Raw genomic sequence first — 14,586 nt, 5'->3', positions numbered from 1 at the left:
TGCTCATGGAAATACTTTATACTGAGTAAAGTTTTTATCAGTGTTATGTTTGTCTTCATTCTGTATTTAGACTTGTCCGAAGTCTTCCAGCAGGCAGGGGTTTTGTTTGTCTGGATACCAAGAATATACCTCAGATACTTCAACAGATCTTCACATCCACCATGCTGTCCACGAGGTGATAAGAGACTTGGAGCTAGTCTACTGTCCGCATATCCACCATGATGTCCACAAGGTGATAAGAGACTTGGAGCTAGTCTATTGTCTTCACATCCACCTTGCTGTCCACAAGGTCATAAGAGACTTGGAGCTAGTCTAACGTCTTCACATCCACCTTGCTGTCCACAAGGTGATAAGAGACTTGGAGCTAGTCTAACGTCTTCACATCCACCCTGCTGTCCACAAGGTCATAAGAGACTTGGAGCTAGTCTATCAACAGAAATTCTTATCAGCCATGGCCCTTTTCGAATCTCGGCCCTCTTGTCTGAAGCCCTGTGTGTGACCTATGCAAAGCATGCGCAATTTGTCAAAACAGCAGCGGGGCCTAGCTAGCCTTTGCCGAATCTGGAGTCAAAGCCGTAGTTTCGAAAAGGGCCCATGTTGCCCTCAAGGTGATAAGAGACCTTAGGCTAGTCTTATATCCACAGGTCAAACGGAATAGTCCAGATTTGACATAATAATTCTACAAAAGTTGCATTCATTTGCATTAAATATTTAAATTGTTGTCTTATATACTAAATTATGGAATTTTTTAATTATAAATTCATAGTGTGGTACTTTTTACACCGGTTATCAATACCAAAATAAGTCTAGAACTTCATTTTGGCTCATATTGAAGCTTAATTATAAATTTTCTACCATAACGTGCTGATCAATACTGCTTAGCAAAAGAGAGTCAGGATACCAGTTCTAAATAGAACTTTATACAGGGTGTTTTGGCTGGTAACCATTTTCTGGTTACCATTTCAAAATTCAAATTTCAAATTATAAACCACAAGGGTAAATCAAACTCAGACCAGAGACGGTTGCTATGTACCATGGTTCAGGGCAGTAGTTATGTAAGAGACGACAAACGCCCATACCTGATTCTTAATGAAAGGGTATGGCACCAGGCATTCCTCATCTGGAGATTGCTATACAAAATTAATAGTTGCCCGAACCATTTGAAATACCAACTGTTTCTATGGTTGATGTATTCTAAGAAGGAAGGCCAAATTAAAGGGAAATGGTCTTCTTTTTTTTCAAAAGGGCCGCCCGCTCATTTTTAAAGCCAACCAGCTGGGCTTTTCAAAATATCAAAAAATTTCTGAGATTGTCAAAATAAAATAAAACTTAAAAAACACTGGACTGACCCCTAGTTATTTTTTTTATTTTTTGCCTAACTTTCAAATTTTATATAAAAAGGCATCAGCAATGCCTACTGGATCATTTAAGAAAGATGTTTTCAGTGGTATCTCAACGCCCCCCCCCCCACCCAGTTAATAATGAAATCATCAAAACTAATGGATTTTGGCCAAAACACTTTCCATCTTGATTACTAGTAATTGAAAGTTTTGTCATGAACCAAAGTGCAGACACTCGTAAAATGATCCTGCTCTGAAACCCGGAACATGAAAAAGAACAAGCCCGGGATTGGTTTTGTTGCCCATTTTAGGTAGTCCATTCAGGTACTGAACACTCTTGGTAACTCCTCAAAATAATTGTTAGCATAAAAACTTACTTGGTAACGAGCAATGGAGAGGTTGATAGTATATAAAACATTGTGAGAAACGGCTCCCTTTGAAGTAATGTAGTTTTTTAGAAAGAGGTAATTTCTCACTCAAATTTTAAGACTTCAGGCCTGAAGCTTATTATTAAGCATCTATGAAAGCACACAAATTTTTGCAACAAGGGTTTATTTTCTTTCACTATTTTCTTGCAAATTCAAAATTTTCACAGGTTTGTTATTCTATGCATGTGTTGGGATACACCTGGGTCCAATTTCATAGAGCTGCTAAGAACACAAATTTGCTTAGCATGAAAGTTTGGCCTTCATAAAAACAGGATTTCCAACCTAATTTCCACGTGATTTTCAGGGTAAGCACACAACAGCTGAATACCAGTTAAGGGGAATATGCATCAAATGGAAATTTTGTTGGTAATCATGTTTTTATCAAGGAAGAAATTTCATGCTAAGCAAATTTTTGTGCTTAGCAGCTCTATGAAATTGGGCTCTGGTCTTTGACAATTACCAAAGGTGTCCAGTGCCTTTAGAAGGAGGAATTTCTGTTGTAGTTGAGTGAAAGTTGTCTTGGCATGTCACCATGTGCATCTCTAGAATAGGGACATAACGGAAGTGTGCCTGGCAAAAGGTTTCGTCAGCCCTTCATGTCCAGTATTGTGTTTCAAGAATTTGTGTTTCAAGAATTTTTTGTTTCAAGAAAACCGAAAGTGACAGTTTGAGCTTTCTCAGCCATGTGATAGTTACATATCCTGTTCCAAGGTGTGACATAATCCCATGGAAAACAAATTGTATTAATACTTTGCTTAATGGAAAAAATAATTACCGGTAGTGGTCCAAAGTTTCGACCCTAATAGCGTCTTTCTGGAAGGCTCAAAGGAAGACCCTACTATTGACCCCTTGCACGCACGTTGCACACTGCGACTGTTTAAATGTAAACGCCGTCGCCTAAAATGCGTACTTCGCTGAATATTAACGCATAGTGACATTGACCACCAAAATGGCGCATCCAAGGTTATTCTAAATCTGATGTCAGAAGAGTTGGGTCAATAGGTAAAAATGACAGGCCACCTTCTACTTTTTTGCTTTTACACCATATTAACACCATTAAAAACAACCGATTTACAAACATCAAGTTTGGTATATTATATATATTTATTACAGTTGATCAAAGATTCAGGCACAATTTTATCAAAAATAGGCGTATATTATTCATCATACATTGTAATAGAAAATTTGATTACTTTGTGGTATAAAAATAATAAAACTACATTTTTTATGATACCGTTGCAAATTTTGCTGCAGTACTAAGTAAATCATGCGCTTGTAATTTTATCAATTTTTTGTTTGTTTACAAAAATTAGATTGTTCTGGTTTAAAAATAAAAAAACTACAATTTGCTTTACAGCTACACATTTTGCTGCAGTACTAAGTAAATTATGGGCTAGAGCAAGAAGATTACAATATATAATAATTTTGTCAACATTTTAATTCTAGAGAATTGTTAGCATTTGTTGCTTATGCTTGATCTTGGCTTCTACTTTAGTTTAATTTATTTTTCCTAATACAAAGGCAGGGTTCTTAAACAAACATTAATCGTCTTCTGAAAAACATAATATAAAGCTTTTTCACTAAAATTCTACAATCATACAAGCTTTGATTTTCTACATTGAAATATTGCTACCTTTAAGCTTAAAGAGCAGTGGTCAAGTCATTTTGAATAACATAACGTGACATTTTGGACAAAAACGAAGGGGAAAAGCTTTAAAAAAAAACACACACACAAAATCTAAGAAACTAAACAAAAATGAAGTCCAGACAAGGGAGAATAAGTCCTTAATTAACAAGGGCCAAGTTTCATGGCTCTGCTTACCGTAAGCAAAGATTCGGTGCTTACATAAGTAGGAAATGCCTTGCTCATGTGGAGCGAATTTCACTGGTTAGCAGTATACAAGTATTTCACAAAAATGGGCTAAGCACACAAAAGTGTTGTTAAAAACAGAAACAGTTTTTCCGCCAAAAATTACATTAGGTTTACAATTTGTTAATTTAGATAGTGGTGGTAAGCAAAGCCATGAAGTTGGGCATAGATCAACATACATATTTTGAGTAAGTATGTGAAGAAAACAAAACCTTAAAACTAAAAGTGTCTTTATAAAAGACAACACATTGAGTATTTCCATAGGAAAGGCAGTAACATTTTTTGTCTTGGGGCATTTAAGCTAAGTACATTTAAAACACACTAAACGTAACACTGTCCCAGACAGAATCATAACACATTCTAGGATTTCAAGGTTGGCAAACAAAATTTCTAAGCAAAACAAATCTTGCTTAGGGAGCTTCTCAAAAGTTGGGCACATTCCAGGCGCGAGAGAACAAATGCAGCAGTTCTACGTGGAACATTTCTACACAGGAGAATATGCACATTGGCAAATTGTAAAATTTTCAACGATCCAATTCAATATTAATTTCGGTTTTTACCCATTCACTGATGTTGTGCTAACACACATCGGTGTATGGGTAAAAACCAAAATTAATAATCTTTATCCCCGATGCAAGTTTAACATCTCTTATATCCAATTGAAGATCAATTCGACCATTTTTATATTTGAGAATCTCCCGTAGCAGAAGCTGGTTACCTGAACTTGATTTCACAAAGACTGATCTTAACTGTGTATCACTCTTAAATTGCAAAGCAAAGTGTGATGTCACAATACAAATCACTATGGTAAAATCAACGACTCAAAGTTCAATCTTTATTGCTTTGTGAAATTGAGCATTAGGTCCGACTTCATGGAGCTGCTCTAAGCACAAAACATAGCTAAGCACAGCAAAGTTATGCTTACCAGCATCAGGTTACCAGCAAAGTAACCATGAAACATGTACAATATCTGACTGGTATCCTGCTAATTTCTGCTTAAGCTCTATGAAATACGGCACTGTCACCATTAATGTTAAGTGTTTTTAAAATTCTGATTTACTGAATCCCTGATTGTTTTATGTGTTTGCAAAATTTCTTGCCGCACGATGCTAATTTTTTAAAATTTGAACAGTGTGCGTGATCATGTGCAAAACCACAACCACAGAATGGTTCATCCTTTGGGTCCCGATTTACAAAGAAAAAGTTGGTTTCATAAAGTCTTCAATACCCAGCTTAGGGGGTGGGGAAGAAAGTGAAACTAAAAGGTATTGGAAGCATTTAAACAAAACATGACCTCATGATTGCAGATAAATAACTACTAGCTACTTCCTGATCCGCTACTGCTTGAAACACCAGGCACTTCCAGATATTCTTATATTTCAAACAACATGCTTTGCCATACCAGGAAATAAAACAGCGTTGGCCTTTTGTGTATTGATTTCAATTTTTACTTGCCAGATCAACCATGTTTTGTATAAAAAACTCTTTCGGGAGAAGTGTTGTTTCCGTGAAGAACCGGTGTGGTCTCAATGATTCAAAGCGTAAAATGTTAGAATCGTCTACCTTGCTCATTTTTTAAAGTGAGCAGAGTATCGAAATGTTGAGACCCCCAGAGCCCAATTTCAGAAAGCTGTGAAGTACAAAATAATGCTTGGCAAATTTCTTTGCTAAGCAAAAATACCAGTCACAACAATGTAAACTTAATGTAATTTTGGCTGGTAACCTTTTTCTGTTAAGCAATACTTTTCCATGCTTAGCAAGTTTGTTGTGCTCACAGGCTTTATGAAATTGGGCCCACAACCATAACTTTTCCTGCAAGAGTTTTAAACATGGTGGTACCTGCAAGTTTAATGCTACACCTTTTTCTAAAGTATACAGGCGATCATACAATGGTGTTGACACAATCGTACTACTACACATACTATTATTAAACATTACTATACATAATGATTAAATATATCTTACATCATTGGTTATTGGAAGAGTAAAAACATTTTCACCAATCCTGTTTAGTACCTTGAACAAGACACCACCCCCCTAAAAAAAAACTCCACTCCAGTTCCTATTCAACAATTGCAAAAAAAAAAAAAAAAAAGCGTCAGATTACAGATGACCCGATATCCTCCAATGTTGAGATAAACATCCTCTAAGTACCCGGTCTACACTTGTTTTTGTTTCCTGCTTTTGTGGTCGATCAAAAACTTGTTGAAAGATTATGGTTAACCACATAAGTGATTTATTCCGAAACAATTAAATTTGCTGAATTCCAGAAGCAACAAAGTTGTTTCGAGAAGTATGTAAACTAAAAACGCATCTGTTCTCTTCTCGCCCATTAACTGACCGATTTTGTAGCAATCTTAAGCAGCGCATTGTATCTCTGGAATATGAGCTTCACAAGTCTTACTTATTATTATTATTATTAGCTAGGTAGTCTAATAATATAAGTTACAAGTCTACGCAGCTACATGTAAGAAGATATACGCATGGTAATACCACTAACCACACAGAACAAATATAGTATAAAAAAAACGGGCAAAAGAACCCAGTTATAAGTACTATTTTTTTACCCCTTGACCCCACAACTCCGGGTCCATGCCTACACTCAACCTCCTGTAGGTATTTCATGCTGGTTCTCCACACCGTGAAGCTGTTCACATTTTTTTCATCAAAAGCACACAAAAAAACCCACACGAAAACGACCTCATTTCTCTCCGTTCATCCGCTTCATGGATTCCGTCTTCTCATCGTCCAGGTCCATGAGGTAGAAATATGCAAACGGGTTGGCCGTGTAAGGTTCGAATAGACTCGGAGGGAACATCTGGACCTGGCCGGTGTACGTAGCGCCGATGAAAGATCCGGCCAAGGGCTTGTCCGAGTGGGAAACATTCTCCTGAAGTGTGATGATACCGCTTCTCTCCTGGAGTTTACAGACGTAGAGGAGACCTTCCGAGTCTTTAGCTTCTGTTGGCACCTGCAATTTGAAGATTCATCATTTATTTTTTTATTTTTTTATTTTTTTCATTTATTTCAGAAAACCCCCCAAAAATTTAAGATAATATACATCATGCAAAAGGCCACAGAAACATACGTTTTTGAAAGGGCAAGGGCACCAAGGCATTTTCTCCTTGGAAGGGCAAACTATGAGGAAATTTCTACTGGAGCATTCTAGGGCACCAAGGCAAAAACCAGGGGGCTTGGAGGCATACGTCTTTGTTGATCCAGGAAGTATCAGGCCTGGTTTTAAAATTTAAGAACCCCTCCCCCCAAAAAATATGAGAAGCAGCTATTATTATTTACCACATACCTTGTGTGCAGCCAAGTGAATCTTCCCGTCCTTCATTTTATGGCAGCAGAGCCTGAAGGGGTATTGCTGCTCCACACTTCCCGTTGTTGGAAACTTCTTGGAGGGATCCTCTGCATTCAGATACGCGCCCAAGCAGTTCTCATGTTCTTCTACTGTGGGTTTCGGTTTATACCACAAGAATTTGGCTGTGAATTGGATGGAAAGAACAAAATTGTATAAATTATAATGTTTTTGCTTGGTGTATCGAGGGGACTTCTACATGTATTTTTAGTGTTCCTTTACGTTCACTACCAATCCTGGTACAGGGGGCCTACGACTATGTCCCAAGCCCATCCGAAGGACAAAGCAGTTATTGTAAAGTATTGCTTAAGGACACAGGTGTCCTGACTCGGACTCGAACATACTCTGCTGATCTATGCTGAACCACTGCTTTTTCCCTGCATGCTCATGGCTTCAGATAGATTATTGATTTTTGGTCAGCCAATGAACTTAATTTAGGGTGTCGAAGGGTGTCATTGCCGAGCGAATAAGAGCACCGAACTCAAACTCTGGTGTTTCTGTTCAGCAGAGTGTGGGTTCGAGTCCCGGTCGTGACACTGTCCCTGAGCAAGACACTTCACTATGATTGCTTCTCTCTACCCAGGGGTAAATGGGCACCTGCGAGGGCAGAGGTGGTTCTTGTGATTAATTTAGCTTTATAGCGCATCTTTTTGCACAGGCCAAGTTCTCCCCAGGTAGCTAAGATGGCTACAGGAATTAATTAATTAAATGGCCACTGTTGGAAGCGCTTTGCCCTTCAGATGTGAAAAGCACTATATAAAAGATGGCTATTATTATTATTATTAATTTCAAGTCTGATGCCCTTGTTTGGCTTGATTTAGGGCTTCATTTGCCAACAGAGTACTTATTTATAGGGGAGGGAGTGTGTACTTACTTCCTGGGTCATCGTATCGCCCCGAGCAGTCGACTTTAAACAACTCTTCCCCCTGTTGACCTTTGACATCCCATCGGTCCGATGTTACTCGTAGCATTCCATCGCCTTCTCTACTCTTCTCTGAGATTAGAGAAACAATCTCTTTATTCCCTGGCGGCTACAAAAACAAACCCCAGAGAAAACCAAGTTATTTAAATGACAATAGAGATGTTTTTCTCTCCTTTCTTCTGAAGACGAGCAGAGTATACAAAACCTCGAGACCACAATGGCTCTTTTCAGAGCCAACACTAAAAGAGATTTACACGTGGTGGTACTTGCAACTTTACTGTTTATGTGTATAGTCTCTTCCTATCCTTTCATCTCGATCAGGATTTTAAAAGTTGCTTTCAGTATAAGTTTGAAATTTCCTTTTTTAAATTTTGTATAGTTTATGGTTTGACTATTTGACCCTAGCAGTCTTTCTGGATGGCTAAATAGGGACTTTTCGTTTTCGACGACGGATGGTTCTGCGACGGTGAAGATGATATTTGGCGTCATCTGCGCATGCGTCGGCTTTGAGGACGGACGTCCCTCAATTTCTACGACAGTACTTGGGATGAATCTTCGTTGTGCTGAAAACGACAACGTTTAGCTGAACAACCGTCGCAGAACCATCCGTCGTCGAAAACCAAAAGTCCCTAATGACGACACGACACAACACACAAAACAGGTCTACTGGTGTAACAGAAGCAGTGAAGTGGCCACGAAACGCTAATTGTCCATACACATGCAGACTAGTGTAAAAAACAACAATACATGTATCTTCACTCTCTACCCAGGCAGTCTTGTTTAAACTCTTTTTTCCCCCATGTTCAATTCTCATCAATACTGTACTTTTTTATTGTAATTTTGATTATCTGCTGGAGTGGAAAGAAATGTCATGAAATAAAAAATACAAAAATGAAAACTTACCTTTGGTAAAATATCATTCGACATGCTTGATGCGGTCAGTGGGCTCTTCAGTATCTCTTCTGTATAAGCCACCACATCGGATTCCTAATTGTAGAGAAAACACAAGAAAGACACAATAAAATTTGAGGGAATAAAGGTTTAGAAAAATACGCTGCAGTGAGCTTCTTTATGCAGACACTAGGAAGGTTTAGCTGCAGGTTACACGTGCAAAAACGTGAATGTGAACGCCAGAAAAATTATGTTGCAAAACTTTCAGGTTTTAAGCAAGCGTGAAGTTACCATTTCTCATGTCAGGTACGTGTGCAGATGTCATACGTGAGCATGAAATAAGCCCGAAGTGGTGACGTCATCTTGAAACAACACATTTTGTTGACGTTCACGTTCATGTGTTTGCTCGGGTACATGCAGCTAAACCTCCCTACTGTTGGTTGGAAACTCCCCCTCTCCCCATTTCCATCGCTGAGTAAAAAAAAAGAGTAAGGCACCAGTCGCAACAATGTAAACTTTATGGAATGTTGGCTGGTAACCTATTTTTGCTAAGCATAATCTTTTCCTGGGCTTAGCAGGTTTTGTGCTTACAGGCTTAGAATGAAGTTGGGCCATGATGTGGCAAAGCTAAAACATTAACATAAAGTTACAGCCAAATATCAAAGATGTACATAAAAGCACAGACCGCCATATCTGCAGTAAGTGTAGTTATCTGGCAGAAAATTTAAATCTCAGATGTTCAGTGTAAATTCGCAACACTACACGAAGACGACACTGTTCAATCAAATATGTATGTTGCATATGAGCCAACCACTTAAATGTGTTCGGCTCAGGAAGAGTTGCCTATTTGATAAAACACACTGTCAGTGTCACTGTCAGGTGACATCAGCTAGCATGTGACCCACAAATTTAATAAACGATTTGAAAAGGAAACCAGATTTATAAGACTGTGATCACATTGTATGAAGTGAAAGTGAGGGCAATACATTCTTTCATTCCATACTGATATGAGATCCATGGAGATTTGACTTTTAACTTTCACTATTTATTAGAAACTTGAACTTTCCGTATTAGGAAAGTACATAAGCTTCACTCTACAGACCAAGTAAAGCAAAAACGAAAAGTGAGCTTGTACATTCCACTGGCATTTCCTGTGGGGATTTCCACATGTCATTGGCCTAGCCATTGAGTGTTCACACAAGCCCCATGATTCAAATCCCATTGCATAATCATGGTTATCACCCAGGCACCTGATCAAAAAGCCAACAGTGGGCGTTTTGGACTAAGATAAAATTAGCTACAGGGTGAACAAACTTTAGGCCCCCCAAAAAAAAAACATGTTTTGCGTCCTCCTTTTTTGAAAAAAAGGAAGAAGGATTTATTTTTTAATTTTTTTTTTATATTCATAATGACCGTCCGGCTTATTTTTCAAGATAACTGGCGCAATTTTTGTTGCTGCTGGAGCGATAAAATACATAATTTTTTATGTAAAAAAAAAAAAAAAGAAAATAACAAAAATCATACAAAAGGGGAAAAAAGGAGGCTGCCTCTCAAATAAATTGGTGGGATGCTAAACATGTTTTTATTTTTATTTGGCCTTATTACCTTGAGGCATGACACTGACAGCAGACCATGACGAAGCTCTAAAGGGATTTTCCCACAGTAACCTCTGTGAGCACAAACCCTCAAACTGATTGCATCATCAAGATTTTACCACCTGGGCCCAATTTCATAGAGCTGCTTTAAGCATGGAGGTAGCTTTAAGAAGCACAAAAGCGTGAAATTTCTTCCTTGATAAAAACAGGATTACCAACCAAATTTCCACGTGATTTTCAGGATAAGCAAACAACAGCTGAATACCAGATATGCAACAAATGTAAATTTGGTTGGTAATCCTGTATTTATTAAGGAAGAAATTTCATGCTAAGCAAATTTTGTGCTTAGCAGCTCTATGGGCCCAATTTCATAGAGCTGTTTCATATAGCTGCTAAACAAAAAATTTGCTTAGCACAGAAACATCTTGCTTTTGAACAGAAACTGGTTATAACAGAAGCCAAAATTCCATAAAGGTTACAAATCACTCTGATATCTAGCTCAGGCTCAGAGAAATTTGCTTAGCAGTATTTTCTGTTGATTAGCTTTATGAAATTGGGCTCTGTTTGAAACTTTAAGAGTGAAAGAAGTCTGCAGATCAGAAAACAAAGTGTGAATAGTTTAGTTAGGGGAGGGGCTTTCACTGTTGCATCATCACTCGGAAATTTCCAGGCATTTATTTTTTTTATTATATTTTTTTTTACAGCATTACAGCAGTCTTGTGACTACCAAAAACCACCCACATGACACATCACATGAATGCGATCTGAGTTGAAACATCTACATTAGTTCTTAGTCATGTGCTGTCATTGTAATTTGAGAGTAATTGTGTGACTTGCGTCACAAGACTAGGAAGGAGGTCAGTCAGTGCCACTGCACTGACAAGTTGCATGGTCTGCTCTATGCATGATCATGACATGACTCACGAGTTCTTGCAAATACTTTTTACCCAGGGACTCCAGACTGATGTAATAATTGACAGCCCCTCGAAAACTGAGCCGCAGGGGTCGAAACTGCCACTAGCCCGCTAGCCCGGGACTACCACATTTACAGCCGGGCTACTGATTTTTCCAGTTTGATAGCCCGACGGGCTAGTGGAAAAATAATGCAAAAATCATCATCACAAACAATAAAGAACTATGTTATTGGTGTATTGTAAAGTTTGAGCCGTGACGCGAGACATAATGTGTCTTTCGGGCTACCAAAATCTTATCAGGGCTACTAAAAATTATTGGTCACTAGCCCTGCTGACTACCATGGAAATACACTTAATTTCGACCCCTGTCAGAGCCTCATGTTCACTTTTGAAACATATTTGTAGTGGTGTAAAACAGAGTAATAATATACTTTAGAATACAAAATGTGAAGGGGCCTAGTACATCAGTGAACAAAACAAATGGCAACATCTACAATCCTGGCCAAAATGCTTGGGCCAGCCTATCCTATCGTTACATAAAACCATTCCCTGTACACTTCCCACTGACACTAATCATTCTCTCCCCCGTCAACCCCGATGTTGACAGTAATGCAGAAGATTGTACAATCAGAACCAACAGAGAAGGGGGGGGGGGGGGGGGAGGGGAGAGGGGCCCAACGAGATATGGCCAGGGATTGTAGGTCAAGGGTGAAGTTGTCTGGCAGCGTGGCACTCTGTTCTGAAGAGTCTGGATGACTCTTTTAAATCATTACGAACTTTTTCAATTTTGATTAAAAAAGAAAACCCCCAAAACCTGGGCCCAATTTCATAGAGCTGCTACCCAAGCACAAAAATTTGATGAGCAATGAAACTTCTCCCTTGACAAAAACAGGATTACCCAACAAATTTCCATTGGTTGCATATTGCTCGCTACTGGTATTCAGCTGCTTTTATAAATCCTGAAAATCACATGCAAATTTGGTTAGTTATCCTGGCAAAAATTTCATGCTTAGCAAATTTTTGTGCTTAGCAGCTCTATGCAATTGTGCCCTGTTCACATATCATGTACTTACCAAAGATGATGTCCCGCTGTCTCGTTTACCATTTCTAGGTCTGTCTGGGCTTCCTGAGCCATGGCGCCGCTTCGGTTTGATCTTACGGAACAACGACATCAGAGGAGTCAAGGGTCTTCCTCTGCTGTCTGTTTCGTCGTTATTTTGATGGCCCAGCATGTTGTTTTGCCTTGTCTGAAAAATCAAGCGGGACATTTAATTACAAAATACCATGACTATAATGAGTGTGGAATTCAAACCAACTACCTCCTGATTAACGTGCCGGCACTCTACCAACTGAGCTATCTAGCCCTGTGTGTTGGCCGTGTCCCTATTTATTTACAAAAAACTACATCATCATCAAAAATCAGTACAATCAAGAAAAACAGTAAAAAGTAAAAAAAATAGCAACCAGTACAGATGTTCATACAGTTGTTTAGGAATGGTATTCGAAGACTGAGAATACAAGTCATGACATTTGGAGGCCTTGCTCTGTCCATGGAGGTAGAGTTCTACATGTACCTCCATGCTCTGTCACTCTACTCCAGTCGTCCTAGAACTATTAGTATTATGACTTGTTGAGGTTCGTTCGCTATCTCATCTCAGTCATCATCCACCGTAGAGACGATAGTGGAACCATGGAGGTAGGCTACCTCCATGGTGGAACAAACCTCACAATTCTAGGAGTACCAATTGTAGCCTTCCCCTGTTACCTCCATGGTGGAACAAACCTCACAATTCTAGGAGTACCTTGTAGCCTTCCCCTGTGGTATGGTTTAGTGAATAGCCCATGCCCTGGCCTGGAAGGAGTCCAACTTGAACTTACGCAAGCCGCAAGGAATATAATATTAATAATGTAATGGTAATAATTATACACAAAATCACATTTTATATGCTACATTTTCCCCATTCTTACCTTGTTGTTGTGATTAATGCAACGAGAGTCTCCAATGATTGATGAAACTAATCTATTATTGATGTAATGCAAAAACCAAACACAACTTTTGAAATGAAGTGCAGTGATTGATTGGAGTTGATTGGATCAGTGAGTTTTCACTTTGGTTGGTCGTTGTTCAACAAAACATAGAGTAAGAATCAAATTACTGTTTGCAATGCAAGTGAAGTTTGTGTAGACATGAGTGTGTGCGGCGTGCAAACAGCAGATGTGTCGTTTCTTCAGGTTATGGCCTCTGGAAAATGTATGTAGCCTTTCGTCTTCCACGTCTCCCTTTTATAGCAAACAAATGATAAGTAAACAATCATTGCAAAATCTGCCTTACCTGGGTTTTCCCCACCGGCCGACCGCATGACTACCATCCCAACAACTGTAGTTCTAGTTGTGACGTTACCCACTTGCAGTTTTGGGGGCGTCCCAGCTGTGGTAGACTTTATTTCGAGTCTGAGACTCAGCTATTTCTCTGCATCAGCCACGCAGCTTGTCGGCGGTTTGTCCACAAGAGGGCGCCATATCGGTTACTAAAAACCACGATCACATACTTAAGTACTGGTAATAAAAAAAACTTCCATACTAAATACAAGTTCTGTTTTAAAAAACCTATATACATCCCCGGTGTCAAGAAACAGGTCTCAGAGGTTAGATATAAATATACTAGCCTCTGAGACCTGGTAATTAAAAAACCTTTCATAATAAATACACTGAGTTCGTTTTAGATGGTTTTAGTAACATTCCTATATCCATATCCCCATGTTAATAAACATGTCTCGGAGGATCATCCTCTGAGACCTAATATCATAATAAATACAAGTTCGTCTCGGTAAAATTATCAAGAACCAGGCCTCGGCGGGTTTAAACTAGTTGAAAACCTCTTCACCACGCATTGATTCCCTTAATATATATCCCAAACTGTACACGGTGTCTGCATAGAGCGAGGACCAGCTGCAACCCGTGTATGCTGTGTCCTCCTAGCTGATCCTCCGAAAAGCACCGAACTGGTATTAGTTTGTAGTTCCTTCCTTGAAATCAAGTCTACTGCTTACTCCGCTGGTACCCTTTCCCAACTATAGTTGGGACGTCCCAGTTCCCAACTTGACACTCAAGTTGGGACCACTGCTGTCATACAGAGATCAGTGGTTGAGACCCGAGTACAATGCAAAGTGAAACGTGTGGGCGGCGGGGGCGCGTGTGCATAATTTATAAGCCTACGTCATAAACCAGGTATGCCGCAAATTGATTTCAGAACCCAGCCAGA

At 39.1% G+C, this 14,586-nt stretch overlaps 2 protein-coding genes across 5 annotated transcripts in view; one reads left to right on the top strand and one right to left on the bottom strand.

Moving 5' to 3' along the window:
• The window catches only part of LOC139944758 (von Willebrand factor A domain-containing protein 8-like), a 74,229-nt gene extending 71,196 nt beyond the window's left edge, over positions 1-3,033 (top strand). The window contains exon 44 of the mRNA XM_071941851.1: positions 71-3,033. Within this exon, the coding sequence (XP_071797952.1) occupies positions 71-179 (109 nt within the window). The 3' untranslated portion in view covers positions 180-3,033. The remainder of the gene's footprint in view (positions 1-70) is intronic.
• A 133-nt stretch (positions 3,034-3,166) lies between these two features.
• On the bottom strand, positions 3,167-13,785 carry LOC139944759 (uncharacterized). Of its 4 annotated transcripts, none has more exons than XM_071941853.1 (6): positions 13,657-13,785; positions 12,398-12,571; positions 8,828-8,911; positions 7,877-8,033; positions 6,943-7,127; positions 3,167-6,609 (listed from the first exon to the last, which is right to left on the bottom strand). In XM_071941853.1, the coding sequence occupies exons 2-6, from the start codon at positions 12,554-12,556 to the stop codon at positions 6,340-6,342; spliced, it is 855 nt and encodes a 284-aa protein (XP_071797954.1). In that variant the 5' UTR covers positions 12,557-12,571; positions 13,657-13,785; the 3' UTR covers positions 3,167-6,339. The 4 variants fall into 4 exon arrangements, with proteins under 4 accessions (XP_071797954.1, XP_071797953.1, XP_071797955.1 ...); XM_071941852.1 differs by lacking the exon at positions 13,657-13,785 and adding an exon at positions 13,293-13,601; XM_071941854.1 differs by lacking the exons at positions 12,398-12,571; positions 13,657-13,785 and adding an exon at positions 9,501-9,658.
• Positions 13,786-14,586: the final 801 nt, after the last annotated feature.

The sequence above is a fragment of the Asterias amurensis genome, chromosome 12 (genome assembly GCF_032118995.1).
Source record: "Asterias amurensis chromosome 12, ASM3211899v1".
Lineage (NCBI taxonomy): Eukaryota > Metazoa > Echinodermata > Asteroidea > Forcipulatida > Asteriidae > Asterias > Asterias amurensis.
This window is presented reverse-complemented; position numbering and strand designations above follow the sequence as displayed.